At 40.3% G+C, this 18,289-nt stretch overlaps 1 protein-coding gene across 3 annotated transcripts in view; it reads right to left on the bottom strand.

The window, feature by feature from the left end:
* Nucleotides 1–2,408: 2,408 nt before the first annotated feature.
* Nucleotides 2,409–18,289, bottom strand: part of LOC133651803 (protein tweety homolog 3-like) — a 58,187-nt gene continuing 42,306 nt past the window's right edge. For 2 of the 3 annotated variants that reach the window (XM_062049939.1, XM_062049936.1), the window contains exons 13-15: nucleotides 14,499–14,672; nucleotides 8,796–8,871; nucleotides 2,411–3,760 (exon numbers count right to left, since the gene is read on the bottom strand). In XM_062049939.1, the coding sequence (XP_061905923.1) occupies nucleotides 3,680–3,760; nucleotides 8,796–8,871; nucleotides 14,499–14,672 (331 nt within the window). In that variant the 3' untranslated portion in view covers nucleotides 2,411–3,679. Of the gene's footprint in view, nucleotides 3,761–8,261; nucleotides 8,367–8,795; nucleotides 8,872–14,498; nucleotides 14,673–18,289 lie in introns of all 3 variants that reach the window. The other variant, XM_062049937.1, reaches the window with a different exon arrangement.

Genomic DNA, 18,289 nt, shown 5'->3' on the forward strand with positions numbered 1-18,289 from the left:
GACTAAATTAATCGCCAACTATTTTTATAATCGATTAGTTGTTGCAGCCCTAGCTGAAATCTTTGCTGGTCTACCTGAATCCCTCATTTTCCACTTCTTAATCAGCGTTTGAACACTGCTTATTGGCATTCTCAATTCCTTGGATATCTTTGTATACCCCTTTCCTGTTTAATGCAGTTCAATTACCTTTTCTCGCAGATCCTTTGACAATTATTTTTTACCTTCCCCATGACTCAGAATCCAGAAACATGTGTGCAGCACTGGGTGAAAGATGCAATGGTCTGTCAGAAGCCCAGAAACTCACTGACCTTTTTATACACACACATTCATTACAAACAAACATGTCACAGGTGAGGATTGGAACCTTGATTAGCCATTCAAACCTGTTTGTGTCAACTTTTGTGCATGTTGTCAGATCAAAGTCACTGGGGTATGTAAACGTTTGATCAGGGTCATTTGGGTACTTTCTTTTGTCATTTTGATTTAAAAAGAGTAAACACAGTTGTTTGCCAATATATAGCTTCACACAACCGTTAAGCATGAGTGGTAGAAATGTTTTTGTGTTATCGTTCATATTCTCTGAAGAATGGCTAAGAAATCCTAAATTCTCCCAGGGTATGTAAACTTACGAGCACGACTGTATGATTGATATGTAATGTAGTAACGGGCACATTTATAGTAACTTTTATTATTTACGTATTTTGATCATTTCAATATCGCATCACATCTTCTTTTTCTCCCCATTATCACTGATTATTACTCACTGCAGACTTCACGAGAGCCAACAAACATGATAAAACATCGCTCACTGTACAAGGTCTGCTGTCATTAGGATGCCAACTGTTAGGATGTTCATATATTCCCATTCAGATGAAAAATACATCATAATCCCCGCGAAGTAACGGGGTTGTCTTTACGTGTCGTCCTCGCCAGTTTCGGGTCCCGAATGGCTGTCAAAGTGTATCAACTTGTCGGAATACCTACTCAGGCTTCTTCTGTCCATGTGCGATGCATGATTTATGATCTACAATAAACTTACAGGGAGCAGAGAAGCGAGGAAGGTAAACATAGGAACACACGGTAATGATCACGGCACCGCAATAAACATTTCGTCTGCTTTCGCATTATGATAATATCACTAATACAAAACCCAAAACCAGTGAAGTTGGCACGTTGTGTAATTTGTGAATAAAAACAGAACACAATGATTTGCAAATCCTTTTCACCTTATAATAAATTGAATAGACTGCAAAGACAAAATATTTAATGTTAAAACTGAGACACTTGTTTTTTTTTTGCAAATAATCATTAATGTAGAATTTAATGGCTGCAACACATTGTCTTGCTGAAAATAAGCAGGGGCGTCCATGATAACGTTGCTTGGATGACAACATATGTTGCTCCAAAACCTGTATGTACCTTTCAGCATTAATGGTGCCTTCACAGATGTGTAAGTTACCCATCATGCCTTGGGCACTAATACACCCCCATACCATCATAGACGCTGGCTTTTAGAACTTTGCGCCTAAAACAATCCGGATGGTTCTTTTCCTCTTTTGTCCGGAGGACACGACGTCCACAGTTTCCAAAAACAATTTGAAATGTGGACTCGTCAGACCACAGAATACTTTTCCACTTTTCATCAGTCCATCTTAGATGAGCTCGGGCCCAGCAAAGCCGGCGGCGTTTCTGGGTGTTGTTGATAAATGGCTTTGGCTTTGCATAGTAGAGTTTTAACTTGCACTTACAGATGTAGCGACGAACTGTAGTTACTGACAGTGGGTTTCTGAAGTGTTCCTGAGCCCATGTGGTGATATCCTTTACACACTGATGTCGGTTTTTGATGCAGTACCGCTTGAGGGATCGAAGGTCGGTATTATCATCGCTTACATGCAGTGATTTCTCCAGATTCTCTGAACCTTTTGATGATATCACGGACCGTAGATGGTGAAACCCCTAAATTCCTTGCAATAGCTGGTTGAGAAATGTTGTTGTTCTCAAATTGTTGGACAATTTGCTCACGCATTTGTTGACAAAGTGGTGACCCTCGCCCCATCCTTGTTTGTAAATGACTGAGCATTTCATGAAAGTTGCTTTTATACCCAATCGTGGCACCCACCCGTTCCCAATTAGCCTGTTCACCTGTGGGATGTTCCAAATTAAGTGTTTGATGAGCATTCCTCAACCTTCTCAGTCTTTTTTGCCATTTGTGCCAGCTTTTTTGAAACTACAAATTCCAAATGAGCTAATATTTGCAAAAAATAACGTTTTCCAGTTCAAATGTTAAGTATCTTGTCTTTGCAGTCTGATCAATTGAATATAGGTTCAAAATAATTTGCAAATCATTGTTTTTGTTTTTATTTACGATTTACACAAAGTGCCAACTTCACTGGTTTTGTTTTGTTTTTTTAAAAAATACATCCGTCCCCAAGTATTTCATAATGATTGTGAACAATAACCAAACTTTAAAAAAAAGTGCAGTTCCCCTTTAAGTGAGTATCCAGCAAAGTGAATACAAACTAGCACAACCCATGCAGTGCTCTGCTGCCATCTGCTGCCTGCTAGTGTAATTACACACAAAGGAACTACAGTTAAATGTATTTAATTTTGAAAACACGGCGTTCAAGCTCATTAACCACAGTTTGAGATCACATAACTGTATAAAACCTGATTAAAAAGGAAAACATCTATTATCATCCACATCATTTTTACTAATAAAATAAAGCGAAACAATCCACTCAAATTTAAAGCAACAAAAAAAGTCAAATTTCAGTAACTGAACAATGACACACAAAGATAATAAGACGGCCAAAGAAAAAAAATAGCATTAAACATGAAAAGAAAAAAAAATTAGGCTCATTTAAGACATTTAAAAAGGTTTGTTTGGCACCGTCTGTAAACTGGCATAAACATGTGGTCGTAGTCATCTATTTGTTAAAAAATGCTAAAACACATTTGTGAGACGCTGCAATACCGACGCAAAAGCTTTGGAAGTCTACCAACAACAAAAATGCTTATTTCACATCAACTTGCACCCAGGTGTCTTTTACTGTAAACTGCTGCACTGTTTTAAGCGCCCTTTGCTTTTGCCGTGCAGGTTTTTTTTGTTGTTGTTGTTGCAGTGAGCAGGTTTGAAGACGGCGAGGCAGACGATCTTCCAAAAAACAACAAGAAACTGAGTAGTACTGTAAAAATGTTCCGCTTTCCAGTAGTTGTCAAAAAAAGTCTCAAGTTTTAAACCCTCTTTTGATTCACATTTTTCATCCATCTGACAGAAACCTCTTTTGTTTTTTTTCCCCAATGCAACAAATCAAATCCTCCAAATTCCCAGCTTTGTGGCTGGTCAGTGCTGCGGGAAATGTCTGGAAAAAAAATCGCTCCGTTTCAGGCTTGTAATGCATGCAAGTTGTGCAGGATGACTGGTCCCCGACACCAGGGTTAAGACTAAGTATCAAAGGAATACTATACCATGTACAAGTCAGTACGCATGAAGTCTTTTTTCTTCGTTCGTTCCAGTAAGAGGAAAGATTCTGTGAAAAGTCGCCAGGAAAACGGCTAAGGAGGAGTGATCCGAGGATGTTGGGAGAGTAAAAACTTCAGAGAGAAGGTGGGAGTGATGTTTTCAAAAAACAAAAATAGAAGAAAAAAAGAGTGGCAGCAATTGGAGGTCCATTTCCTGCTAGTTTGATGACGACGGGGGCGTGTTCTGGGGTTCCGCTCGGCTGTTAGCGATGTACTTTGCCCGCATGCTGGAGGTGTACTGTGTGTGACAATCAGATGGGAGGATGAAATGATGGAAAAAAAACGAGTTACTCTCTGCAGGATGTTCACAGAGCTTCAAACAGGAGGAGAAAAGGGGACGGACACACAGTGGTTACACATGCAAGGGGTCACTCTGCAAACTGCACACTGGGGGGTGCAAAGGTCTACTGATCCAAACAGAAGCTGCGCCACAGAGGAAAAGGAAGGGTATACTTCCATCCATCCATTTTCTACCGCTTGTCTCTCTAGTACAGGGGTGTCAAACTCATATTTAGCACAGGGGCCACATGGAGGAAAATCTGTGCACACGCGGGCCGGACTATTAAAATCATGGCATTAAAACTAAAAACTTCAGATTGTTTTCTTTGTCTTACTTTGGCCAAAAATAGAACAAACACATTCTGAAAATATTACAATAAATATATAGAAAAAAACTACCGGCAGCGGTAAAGTTTGGATCCATGAAGGAAAGAAGAAAGTGAATGAATGTTTATAACTGAATACATTTACATATCCATAAACATTTTTCTTTTGTAATATTTTTGAATGAATTAACGTTTATGACAACCTTTTTCCAAAACACGATATAGAATGTGAGATATGACAGGATAATGCATACATTTATCACGTTTTCAAAACGCTTACAAAAAAGTGGGACCCCAAAAATGTACTGTGGGACCCCGTTTTTATGACTTGATGGGGTACCTGGGACTAGGGATGATGTTCGAAACCGGTTCTCCCGGTTGTTCGATAAGAAAAGAACCGATTCCATGGACTCGAATCCCTTTTTGAGAAGCGGTTTCCGTTATCGAGGCCACTATAGTAAAGAAAAAGAGTTGGTTCTTTATTCGAATCCCTGGGAACGAATCCCGTCCCACAAGAAATGCCCTGTGGGACATCACAGGAAATGACATGTCATTTCCTGTGATGTCACACAAGCAGCAAAAATAATGCACCGGAAAAAACGCTTCAAGGCATGGCTATTCACCTATAGTGATCACAAAGACAGGTTGTTTTTGTGTTACTGTATATAATTGTTTTTCTGAAAAATCACACTTAATATACTTTGGGTAATAATTATTTCTTTAGGGGGGTAACAACAGTCAATATTTATTTATTTATTTTATTTTATTTTTTTCTTATAAAATAAAAGTGAGCTTTTGTTAAACCAAATATTGTGTTTTTTTTTCCATATACAACAACCTTTTTGGATTCGATAAGAGAATCGATAAGGTATCGGTTTCGATAATGGGCTCGAACTCAATAATTTCTTATCAAACATCATCCCTACCTGGGACCCCATTTTCAACATTCCTAGCGCCAACACTGATGGAGTATTGGTGCGTGCAAAACAGCAGCAGGCGGCTGTGGCCTGCGGGCCGGTTATAATACTAATCAAATATCATCCCGGGCCATAGATCATTCATTCACGAGCTGGATCTGGCCCACGGGCCTTGACTTTGACACACAGGCTCTAGTACCAGTCAAAAGTTTAAACACACTTTATCATATTATCCAAAGAAAGGATGTGTCTAAGCTTTTTGACTGGTACTGTACATCTTTTTAAAAGTACAATTCTTAACTACATCATTCCGGTAAGTCCTACTCATGTTTAACTTGATTAAAAACATAATTTAAGGGCTTACATTTTTTTTGGAGCCGTGCAGAAGACATTTTCCATCACAAACACTACATATTTACAACACCTCATGTAAAGCAATAACGCCCAAAAATGTACTGGTAAATTCTAACCATATTAAATCGATTGCGTTATATTATAACCATTGGTTTTAACCATTTAATGTTATATGTTCACAATATTGTTGTTTTGTAAACGCAGCAAATGTAAGGTTCACAAATATTTTGACAATGACAGTTTTTTTCATTGATTTTGCCTTTACTGTACGTACCACCACAAAGGATTAGAACTAAATTAATCAATTAATAAATTAGTATGTGATTGAAGTATAGACTTTCAACTTTAACTAGATGAGGCAATTCCTGAAGGAAGTGCGTGTGAATGCTGAAGTTGATCTGAAATGCTGACAGAATGTAGTATGAATGTAAGAATAGTTTGAATGTTGGAATGGTTTGAATGTTGAAGAGTTTGAATTTCCGGAAAACCGGAATTTGGTTTGGAACTTGGGAAAGTGTTAGTTTGAATGTGCAGGATGAGTGGAATGTGTTGATGTTGGAATGGTTTGAATAGGTTGAAAAATGTGGGAATTTTGCAACTTGGAAAAATGTCCCATTCATTTCAATGGGAATTTCATGGAAATTTGGGAATTTTGGGAAAAGCGGGATTTAAAAAAAAAAAGATTAAGAGCATGAATGTCCTGAATGAGCTGAATTGGTTGGTGTTGGAATTGTTTAAATCGGTAAAGAAATGTTATTATGGAATTTCAGGACAACCGGGAATTTTTCAAGCTCTTGAACCAACTTAGTTTTTTGTCATGACCAAGAGGAATATTTTGACAGTGGAACGGTTGAAATGCGTTGAAAAATGTGAAAGAATGAACATATCTGGCGTTATGTACTTAACAAAAATAACTTGCAGTGAAATAACTGAAAACATGTTTTATATTCTAGTTTCTTCAAAATAGCCACCCTTTGCTCTGATTACTGCTTTGCACACTCTTGGCATTCTCTCCATGAGCTTCAAGAGGTAATAACCTGAAAGGGTTTTCACTTCACAGGTGTCATAGTTTTGATGCCTTCAGACAATCTACAATGTCACGAAAATAAAGAAAACGCATTGAAATGAGGTGTGTCCAAACTTTTGGCCTGTACTGTATATCGTTATCGCAAGAGGATTTTAGACTACCGTATTTTTCGGATTATAAATCGCTCCGGATTATAAATCGCTCCGGAGTATAAATCGCACCGGCCGAAAATGCATAATAAAGAAGGAAAAAAACATATGTAAGTCGCACTAGAGTCCCGTAATTTCCGGACTATAAGCCGCTACTTTTTCCCCTCGTTCTGGTCCCTGCGGCTTATACAAGGGTGCGGCTTATTTACGGCCTGTTCTTCTCCGACACCGACGAAGAGGATTTCGGTGGTTTTAGTACGCAGGAGGAAGACGATGACACAATGATTAAAGACTGACTTTTCATATACCGGTAGGCTGGTTATTTTGATAACGTACAGGCGAGCACTTTGTATTACTTTGCACCGTTGTATTATTTGTACTCTGCACGAATGCTGTTCGCCATGTCAAAGATGTGAAAGTTTGATTGAATGATTGAAAGATTTATTGTTAATAAATGGGACGCTTTGCGTTCCCAAACAGTCATCTCTGTCCCGACAATCCCCTCCGTGGTAGCAGGAACCCCTATATACTACGGTAATTACACATCAAAACCCTCCGGCTTATAGTCGGGTGCGGCTTATATATGGAGCAATCTGTATTTTCCCCTAAAGTTAGCTGGTGCGGCTTATAGTCAGGTGCGGCTTATAGTCCGGAAATTACGGTATAAGTCACATTTTTTGGGGAAATTTATTTGATAAAACCCAACACCAAGAATAGACATTTGAAAGGCAATTTAAAATAAATAAAAAATAGTGAACAACAGGCTGAATAAGTGTACGTTATATGAGGCATAAATAACCAACTGAGAACGTGCCTGGTATGTTAACGTAACATATTATGGTAAGAGTCATTCAAATTACTCTAACATATAGAACATGCTATACGTTTACCAAACAATCCCATGACATCTTCTTCCTTGGTGTCGCTTCTAAACAACTCTGCCAACTCCAAAGGTAGACAATGCGCCGCTTCCTCTTCTATCGGTACGTCGCTTACGTCAGAGTCATCGCCAGTTGCAGTTCCAATTATTATTTTTATAAGTTACCGCCAATGTTGAAATGATCAATTCTCATAGAAGTAGTAGCAGGTAGCATCTTTTTTTTCACAACGCACTTCTGCCATGACCCGCCCCCGCCAAATTTTTATTGGTTGACGTGTGTGTGTGACGATTGCTAATATACGTCTAGTCTCTTACGGGAATGAGATGAGTAATATTATTTGATATTTTACGGTAATGTGTTAATAATTTCACACATAAGTCGCTCCAGAGTTTAAGTCGCACCCCCGGCCAAACTATGAAAAAAACTGCGACTTATGATCCGAAAAATACGGTATATCGTTTTTGCTGCTTGCTGTACTTTTGTTATTGATGATTCCATTTTGAATGCGGCTTCTCCATGTATACTACTTAATTCAACGTAGCTTCATTGAATCCAAAAAAAGATGATGACAACACAAGGATCAGTGAGTCTTGAGGTAGTTCCGCATGTTCTCCTCAGAATGTGAGGGGTTGCAAAAGGGTGGAATGCAGCCCAAGGGGCTGCAGGCAACAAACAGGTGGGACACTGAGCAAGAATCGAGAGGGTAAGTTGAGCTGGGTGTTGGGAGGTTGCACTTGAAGGGAAGCGGGTCTTGGGGTTTACAGGCCAACAGGTGGGGTACAGGGGGAGGGCGGTTAGTGTTGTACCTGTTAGCATAGCAGACCAGAAGGTTACCAAAACGACCTCGAGCTGTCCGAAGGCTTTAACTGCCAGCTGTGGCCACTGTTAGTGTGGGCGGGAGTCAAATACAACTGGATGGATTGGCAAAAGGGGTCGAAGTGGGAGAGAAAAAAAGACGACAAGAGAGTAGAGAAGAAATGTGAAGCAGCAGTGTCCAGGTCAGACACAAGAGGTAATGAGGAGAGAGAGGGTGTGGGAGTTTAGACTGGAGAAAGGGGGTGGTGTTAGCTATGGGATAGCTGGTGAGAGGAACACCACTTTGAAACTGTCAGCTTTTTTTTAATGAGTTAAGTAATAATACCAGCCAGAGAGGGCGCTCGTGTTATTATAGGATGCTCGGTGGATCTTTCCGGATCAGGGTTATAGCGCCATGTTTTCACCGAGCGACAAAAGGTACTAAAATAACCTGTTGTGGTGAATTAGGCTTTCCAAATGAACTGAGCGGCTCGGTGGAAGCTTAGCTGAAGGTGCCAGGAGGGCATGTGTCACTTTCAACTCACCGAGGGGGGTGGAGACTCTCGTCCGATCAGAGGAGTGTTCTCACAGCGGGAGTTCGGGAAGTTGGCATTCTGCGCCCTGCAAAGGGAAAATAAGTATCGATATCAAACAATGAAATGAGACATTTGCAGTGCTTGAATATGGAAATGATGGCGGTAGTGGCAGGGAATGGGTACCGAATTCAGTACTTTTAGAGGTACCGACCAAAGTCTGTTGGTACTACTGGGTACTGATTCTTGCACCGTGGACAATGTTTGTCATAAAGTATTATGAATGTGTTTGAAAAACTACCATATGCTTCATCAACATAATTTTCATTGTTCACATTGTCCCAATTTTGCTTTTTTAGCTCATTTTTGAAAAACAATCCCTCTTCTCTGTGCATAGTCTTCGAAATGTATGTTTGTCTTCCATGTTCCTCTTCTTGTAGTTTCCATCATATATTGCGAAAACTGGCAGATGATCACTAATGTCGGTTATAAGTAGACCGTTTGTAGTGTTATTATCAAAATCATTGTTAAAAATATTAGTGTGGCACAGTGTGCTGTGATTCTGCTTGGCTTTGTGATTTTAGGATATAAACTGGTGCTATACATTGAATGAAGTCATCAATGTACCTTTGCTTGTTAGGGTTTAATAAGTCAATATAAAAGTTAAAAAAATTTTTTTTGACCAGTGTCCATGAAATTTGCCTTGATCCAGTCTTCAAATGTTTCAATACTTGACTTAGGTGATCTTTATATACAACTGATGAATACGTTTTTGCTTATTTCCTGACATATTTCAGTGGTCATGCATTCTAAGATATTATCTACACTACCGTTCAAAAGTTTGGGGTCACCCAAACAATTTTGTGGAATAGCCTTCATTTCTAAGAACAAGAATAGACTGTCGAGTTTCGGATGAAAGTTCTCTTTTTCTGGCCTATTTGAGCATTTCATTGACCCCACAAATGTGATGCTCCAGAAACTCACTCTGCTCAAAGGAAGGTCAGTTTTGTAGCTTCTGTAACGAGCTAAACTGTTTTCAGATGTGTGAGCATGATTGCACAAGGGTTTTCTAATCATCAATTAGCCTTCTGAGCCAATGAGCAAACACATTGTACCATTAGAACACTGGAGTGATAGTTGCTGGAAATGGGCCTCTATACACCTATGTAGATATTGCACCAAAAACCAGACATTTGCAGCTAGAATAGTCATTCACCACATTAGCAATGTATAGAGTGTATTTCTTTAAAGTTAAGACTAGTTTAAAGTTATCTTCATTGAAAAATAAGGACATTTTAATGTGACCCCAAACTTTGCAACGGTAGTGTATAGCAAATGGCATGTTTTTTTTTACCACTTTGTAGTTCAAGTTGTTCATCACGTACACATCTCCTCCTCCTTTTTTTTGTGTTTGTTCTGTTGATATCATTTTGTTCATATCCTTCCAGGTCAAAATCTAGTCCATCAATCCATGTTTCTGTGTAGGTGGATGTGCTCCTAAATCTAGGTCTTCTTGTTTAGTGGTCCCTTGGAACATAGTAGAGTTGGTGTTAAATATGTGTTTGTTTTCCATCAGACTCCATTATCATCGTCGTCGTGGAAGCAGTGTCAACTTTAAAATTTGTCCAGGTCTTTGATGTCATGGACAACAAGGACTCTTGCTTCTGGACCTCAAAAGTTTGGGGGTCACCCAAACAATTTTGTGGAATAGCCTTCATTTCTAAGAACAAGAATAGACTGTCGAGTTTCAGATGAAAGTTCTCTTTTTCTGGCCATTTTGAATCATCAATTAGCCTTCTGAGCCAATGAGCAAACACATTGTACCATTAGAACACTGGAGTGATAGTTGCTGGAAATGGGCCTCTATACACCTATGTAGATATTGCACCAAAAACCAGACATTTGCAGCTAGAATAGTCATTTACCACATTAGCGATGTATAGAGTGTATTTCTTTAAAGTTAAGACTAGTTTAAAGTTATCTTCATTGAAAAGTACAGTGCTTTTCCTTAGAAAATAAGGACATTTCAATGTGACCCCAAACTTTTGAACGGTAGTGTAGATTTTACAGTTGGCGCTCCAAGTCCCCTGAATTATTCCCTGCTTTCCCAAGTCGCATGCTTTTCTTAGCGATTTCAGCATTACGTTTTGTGAGACGCTCATTCATGTGCACATTTGTTCCCTTCAGCTTCTTTAACGAGTTTCAGAAGGACGACTGGAGGACTGGTGTCGTTTCTTCCATTCGGTGGGATGCATGTTTCGATGGTATTAATGTCCATTTCAATTTCCTTTGATTGCAGAAAGATGACCACTTGCTGTTCTGCTGAAGCAACATCCATTTCATCTGGTTCTCCATTATTCACCGCTTTCACGTAGGATCTTGGTTTAATTTGGTGCCCTGCCACGATGATATCATTCATTCGTTTATCCAGATATTCCTCAACATGTTGTCTCGTTTCACTGCAATAACTCCTTCTTGAAGAATCCTCATTTCTTATCGCATTTCCTGAAAGTCCTTTCTTATGTTGTTATGTCAAAACTGTCAAACTACTTCCTTAACGTAAATGACCGCCATAACCACAACACCAGGGGGAGCTCCACTAACCACGTTAAACCCAGATTCCGATCTAACAAAAGTCTAAACTCATTCTCCTTCTATGCCACATCAATATGGAATGCACTCCCAACAGGTGTAAAAGAAAGTGCATCTCTATCCTCCTTCAAAACCGCACTAAAACCTCCAGGCAACTTCAACCCTTGACTAACACCCTCCCCCCACCACATCCCACCTCCCCGGATTGTAAATAACCAAATGTAAATAATCAAATGTATTTGTAATGTATATACTTGTTCTTATGCTATCTGAACTCACTATGTTCTCTCTCTGCTCGCTGTACATATCCTACCAAGTCAGACCTACACTGTTTCAATGTCTATTTCTCTGATGATGCAATTGTTGATGACTGAAGTGCTGATATCAACCAAACCCTCCACATCCCACCCCCCGGATTGTAAATAATGTAAATAATTCAATGTATATACTCTGATGATTAACTTGTGTGATGACTGTATTATGCTGATAGTATATATTTGTACCATGAATTGATTACGTGGACCCCGACTTAAAAAAGTTGAAAAACTTATTGGGGTGTTACCATTTAGTGGTCAATTGTACGGAATATGTACTGTACTGTGCAATCTACTAATAAAAGTTTCAATCAATCAATCAATCAATTCTGACTTTGCAGACTTTCTATATTTTCCTGCACACTTCTCCGATCTTCTTTGTATTCTGTTTTTGCTTTTCTCTGATCTTCTTTAAGTTCTCTTGTTACTCTTTCTAGGTCTGCTTTGTGATCTTCTTTAAGTGCTCTTATAAGGTTAGGCCTGGAGTGTCTAATTAAATGGTTGTGGTGGGCCCATTTTCACAATGCCAACTCTGTTTTGATTTACCGTATATATTTAAGTTAAAGCTAAAGTACCAATGATTGTCACACACACACTAGTTGTGGTGAAATTTGTCCTTTGCATTTGACCCATCCCCTTGTTCACCCCCAGGGAGGTGAGGGGAGCATTGAGCAGCAGGGGTGGCCACGCCCGGGAATCATTTTTGGTGATTTAACCCCCAATTCCAACCCTTGATGCTGAGTGCCAAGCAGGGAGGTAATAGGTCCCATTTTTATAGTCTTTGGTATGACTCAGCCGGGGTTTGAACTCACAACCTACCGATCTCAGGGCGGACACTCTAACCAATAGGCCACTGAGTAAACAGATTCTGGTGATTGTAAAATACTTAAATATAAAAGCACTAGCCAGGGATCCTCTACTGGACAGAAAGGCTCTGTTGGTTTTAAAGAATCTACCGCGAAAATCCAAATCAGAAATCCTCTAAATGTTTTTAAAGGACGCCCTGTTGTGTTTTATCATTTCCCTGCCTTCTCCTTTATTGTGATGTGTTTTCTTCAGCTCATTAGTCTCCAGCGAGGGGCGGACACTAAGGCACACCTGCAACCAATTTCAACCGAGGAGTATTTAAGCTCGTCTCTTACAGCTGGGTCTTGCCGGTTATTTTCTCCTGTACCGTGCATGCGCCTGCTTCACCTCGTCAGTTCTGGTACGTTGTCTCCCCTTAGTCAAATAAATGATAAATGGGTTATACTTGTATAGCGCTTTTCTACCTTCAAGGTACTCAAAGCGCTTTGACAGTATTTCCACATTCACCCATTCACACACACATTCACACACACATTCACACACTGATGGCGGGAGCTGCCATGCAAGGCGCTACCAGCAGCCATCAGGAGCAAGGGTGAAGTGTCTTGCCCAAGGACACAACGGACGTGACTAGGATGGTAGAAGGTGGGGATTGAACCCCAGTAACCAGCAACCGTCCGATTGCTGGCACGGCCACTCTACCCACTTCGCTACGCCGTCCTGAAATCCCTCACCTTTTGTGTTTGTTTCCCAGCCTCCCTGAGGTAAAGAGGACTTTATGCTGTGCTCAGTGCGCCCTGGCTTTTCCCCCTGCCGACCACTGAGGAACCTGTTTTTGTTCTAAGATGCGACTTTAAGGTTTTACTACTTACGTATAAAATACTACACGGTTTAGCTCCAGCCTATCTCGCCGATTGTATTGTACCATATGTCCCGACAAGAAATCTGCGTTCAAAGAACTCCGGCTTATTAGTGATTCCCAGAGCCAAAAAAAAGTCTGCGGGCTATAGAGCGTTTTCTGTTCGGGCTCCAGTACTATGGAATGCCCTCCCGGTAACAGTTAGAGATGCTACCTCAGTAGAAGCATTTAAGTCCCATCTTAAAACTCATTTGTATACTCTAGCCTTTAAATAGACCCCCTTTTTAGACCAGTTGATCTGCCGTTTCTTTTCTTCTCTCCTCTGCTCCCCTCTTCCTTGGAGGGGAGGTTGCACAGGTCCGGTGGCCATGGATGAAGTGCTGGCTGTCCAGAGTCGGGACCCCGGGTGGACCGCTAGCCTGTGCATCGGTTGGGGACATCTCTGCGCTGCTGACCCGTCTCCGCTCGGGAAGGTTTCCTGCTGGCCCCACTATGGACTGGACTCTCGCTGATGTGTTGGATCCACTGTGGACTGGACTGTCACAATATTATGTCAGACCCACTCGACATCCATTGCTTTCGGTCTCCCCTAGAGGGGGGGGGGGGGGGGGGTTACCCACATATGCGGTCCTCTCCAAGGTTTCTCATAGTCATTCACATCGACGTCCCACTGGGGTGAGTTTTTCCTTGCCCGTATGTGGGCTCTGTACCGAGGATGTCGTTGTGGCTTGTGCAGCCCTTTGAGACACTTGTGATTTAGGGCTATATAAATAAACATTGATTGATTGTTGGTAATTCATGCTGTGCACTTCTGCCCCATCGCCTTTTGTTACACTTTTTGGACTTATTAAATTCTTCCCTTTTTGTTATTCAACCTTGCCTCCCGTCTCTGCATCCTGGGGTCACCTCCTTGATCAGTTCCTAACACGTCCTGCAAAAAGGCTAATCAAACATCCTCCATTTGACAGGAGCACTCTAGTGGGTTTTAAGCACCTACTGCAAAAAGGCTAGTCAAACATCCCTCTCTATGTGACGGACCGTATATTCTGCTGTTTATTTGTCACTTGACTGAACCTGGTTTGGGGTTTCACATGCATCACAGCTGGAGAGAGACGGTGTAGTTGACAAATGGGAGTGTCTTACATGTACTCGGTGACAGGGGCGTTGCTGACGGTGTGTGCGGTGGCCGGGATGGACGCCTCGCTGCCGTAGCTGCTGCCGCAGCTGTACAGGCTTGGCATGTGCACGCGGTACAAGTTGTCGTGGTTTTGCCTCCCGCCGCGACCCAGGGAGCCGTCGTCGCTCTCCTCGTCAGCCCTGCAAACACAGCGCAGACACTGTGAGCCACCAGAGGGAGCCCCCTCCCTGTCTTTTTTTTCAAATTGACAGGAATATGGAAGCCCTGCCATGTTGTCACGTTTGCCGATTCGTTAGCGTCTGTAGGGTAAAGAATTAAAGTTAACACGCTTGACACAAAAAACTAATTATGTGCATTGCATCAGCTTTGCAGGGAGCACTCGCTCTAACAGGAAGCTCCAGCTGTGATGAAGCAGATGAACACCCTACCTTCATTAGTTCGAGGGATCCCTTAATTAAGTGTGAGACTTTCCTGTGAGAAGAATGCAAAAAAGCTGCCTGAGCAAACACATCTGAGTAAATCCACCATCCCAATGTGGGAGATGACTTCAACTCTGGCAGTGGCTGTGACAGATTCAGGCCGACTCTTCACAATTTAGCGTGGGGGGAGGAAATGAGTACTACTTGAGGACGCAGCTGGTGTAGTCCGGAAGTGAATGTTTGCAGAGTAATTTGTGTGCACACACAAAAAAAAAACACTTACTGGTTCCGTGTCCAAACGAGACCTTGCAATACATGTTTTGAAGCCATGATTCATTTATGTGTTTGCCCTCATAAATCATTCCTAGCTGTGTATGCACACACGCACTAACACGAGCGTGCCAATGAAAGCTTTAAAGGGGAACTGCACTTATTGGGGGGGAATTTTGCCTATCTTTTACATTATCATTGTGAAAGACATGACGACAGATGTATTTTTTTTATTCACTCTAACTTGTAAATATACAGTACAGGCCAAAGGTTTGGACATACCTTCTGCTCATTCAATGGGTTTTCTTTATTTTCATGACTATTTACATTGTACATTGTCACTGAAGGCATCACAACTATGAATAAACACATGTGGAGTTATGTACTTAACAAAGGTGAAATAACTGAAAACATACACTACCGTTCAAAAGTTTGGGGTCACATTGAAATGTCCTTATTTTTGAAGGAAAAGCACTGTACTTTTCAATGAAGATAACTTTAAACTAGTCTTAACTTGAAAGAAATACACTCTATACATTGCTAATGTGGTAAATGACTATTCTGGCTGCAAATGTCTGGTTTTTGGTGCAATATCTACATAGGTGTATAGAGGCCCATTTCCAGCAACTATCACTCCAGTGTTCTAATGGTACAATGTGTTTGCTCATTGGCTCAGAAGGCTAATTGATGATTAGAAAACCCTTGCGCAATTATGTTCACACATCTGAAAACAGTTTAGCTCGTTACAGAAGCTACAAAACTGACCTTCCTTTGAGCAGATTGAGTTTCTGGAGCATCACATTTGTGGGGTCAATTAAACGCTCAAAATGGCCAGAAAAAGAGAACTTTCATCTGAAACTCGACAGTCTATTCTTGTTCTTAGAAATGAAGGATATTCCACAAAATTGTTTCGGTGACCCCAAACTTTTGAACGGTAGTGTATTTTATATTCTAGTTTCTTCAAAATAGCCTCCCTTTGCTCTGATTACTCCTTTGCACACTCTTGGCATTCTCTCAAAGAGCTTCGAGCACACCTGTGAAGTGAAAAGCATTTCAGGTGACTACCTCTTGAAGCTCATCGAGAGAATGCCAAGAGTGTGCGAAAAAGTAATCAGAGCAACGGGTGGCTATTTTGAAGAAACTACAATATAAAACATGTTTTCAGTTATTTCACCTTTTTCTGTTAAGTACATAACTCCACATGTGTTCTGTGCCTGCGGATCTGCAGCGAAGCGGGGTGTGCCAGGACCGGCTTCGAGATCAGCGACAGGTGCGTAGATGGCCCACCTGGGCCTGCTTATCTAATCACCTGTCGCTCTGTTAGAAGGCAGCAGCCGGGAAGGAGAGGAGAGTTGGAGTTGGAGCACGTGAGAGAGAGTGAGACCAGACAACTGCTGAAAAGCACCAAAAGAAACTGCACTTTGATGAAAATAAAACTGTCTAAAAACCCTGAAAAGGAGCGGTGATGTCGGTGATTTGTGGTCCGAGGAACCCGACGGAAGGAGTCTTCCGCATGTTCATTCATAGTTTTGATGCCTTCAGTGACAATCTACAATGCAAATAGTCATGAAAATAAAGAAAACGCAATGAATAAGAAGTTGTGTCCAAACTTTTGGCCTTTACTGCATACTATTCATGTTGAAATAACATTTTATGCAAATGATCGGCTCCAAATATTGATCATCAGCCTCCTTGACTATTAATCGGTATCGGCCCTGAAAAAACTACATCAGTCGATCTCTATTGTTAATCTGTCAATAGCGCTTACCATAAATAAAACAAACAATTTACAGTTAATACATGTGTTTGGTATTGGTATCGGCCGATCTCGCTCATGGATGATCGGAATCGGCAGCATGAAACACTGGTCGGAACAAACCCTAACAAATGATTCAGTACCTGCACTAAAATCCCCACCGGCTCGTCCGCAGCTGAGATAGGCTCCAGCAACCCCCGCGACCCCGAACGGGACAAGCGGTAGAAAATGGATGGATGGGGATGGCATTGAATGAGAAGGTGTGTTCAAACTTTTGGCCTGTACTGTACGTAAATACCAGTGTGCATACAACAGAGCCAATAGGAGGTATTCTATTCTGCCCATAAAACCCAATCAATAACCATCCACAACCCGCCAACAATACACCATTTGCATTTCTTGTCTTGAATATTAACCAAGTGTTAGTGATATTGTTATTAGAAGCGCTAACGCACACAAACTATTTATAGTGGTGCCGTGATCACGAGCTTGTGTGCCTGTGTTGAAATGATTGACTGATCCGCTCCTTCCTCACTTTCTTGCTTGTGGAAGTTTATTGTACATCAGGGGTCACCAACCTTTTTGAAACCAAGAGCTACTTCTTGGGTACTGATTAATGCGAAGGGCTACCAGTTTGATACACACTTAAATAAATTGCCAGAAATAGCCAATTTGCTCAATTTACCTTTAACTCTATGTTATTATTAATAATTAATGATATTTACACTTAATTGAACGGTTTAAAAGAGGAGAAAACACGAAAAAAATGACAATTAAATTTTGAAACATAGTTTATCTTCAATTTCGACTCTTTAAAATTCAAAATTCAACCGAAAAAAAGAAGAGAAAAACTAGCTAATTCGAATCTTTTTGAAAAAATAAAAAAAATAATTTATGGAACATCATTAGTAATTTTTCCTGATTAAGATTAATTCTAGAATTTGGATGACATGTTTTAAATAGGTTAAAATCCAATCTGCACTTTGTTAGAATATATAACAAATTGGACCAAGCTATATTTCTAACAAAGACAAATCGTTATTTCTTCTAGATTTTCCAGAACAAAAATTTTAAAAGAAATTCTAAAGATTTTGAAATAAGATTTAAATTTGATTCTACAGATTTTCTAGATTTGCCAGAATAATTTTTTTGCATTTTAATCATGATAAGTTTGAAGAAATATTTCACAAATATTCTTCGTCGAAAAAACAGAAGCTAAAATGAAGAATTAAATTAAAATGTATTTATTATTCTTTACAATAAAAAAAATAAATTTACTTGAACATTGATTTAAATTGTCAGGAAATAAGAGGAAGGAATTTAAAAGGTAAAAAGGTATATGTGTTTAAAA

This window comes from Entelurus aequoreus, linkage group LG06, assembly GCF_033978785.1.
Source record: "Entelurus aequoreus isolate RoL-2023_Sb linkage group LG06, RoL_Eaeq_v1.1, whole genome shotgun sequence".
Lineage (NCBI taxonomy): Eukaryota > Metazoa > Chordata > Actinopteri > Syngnathiformes > Syngnathidae > Entelurus > Entelurus aequoreus.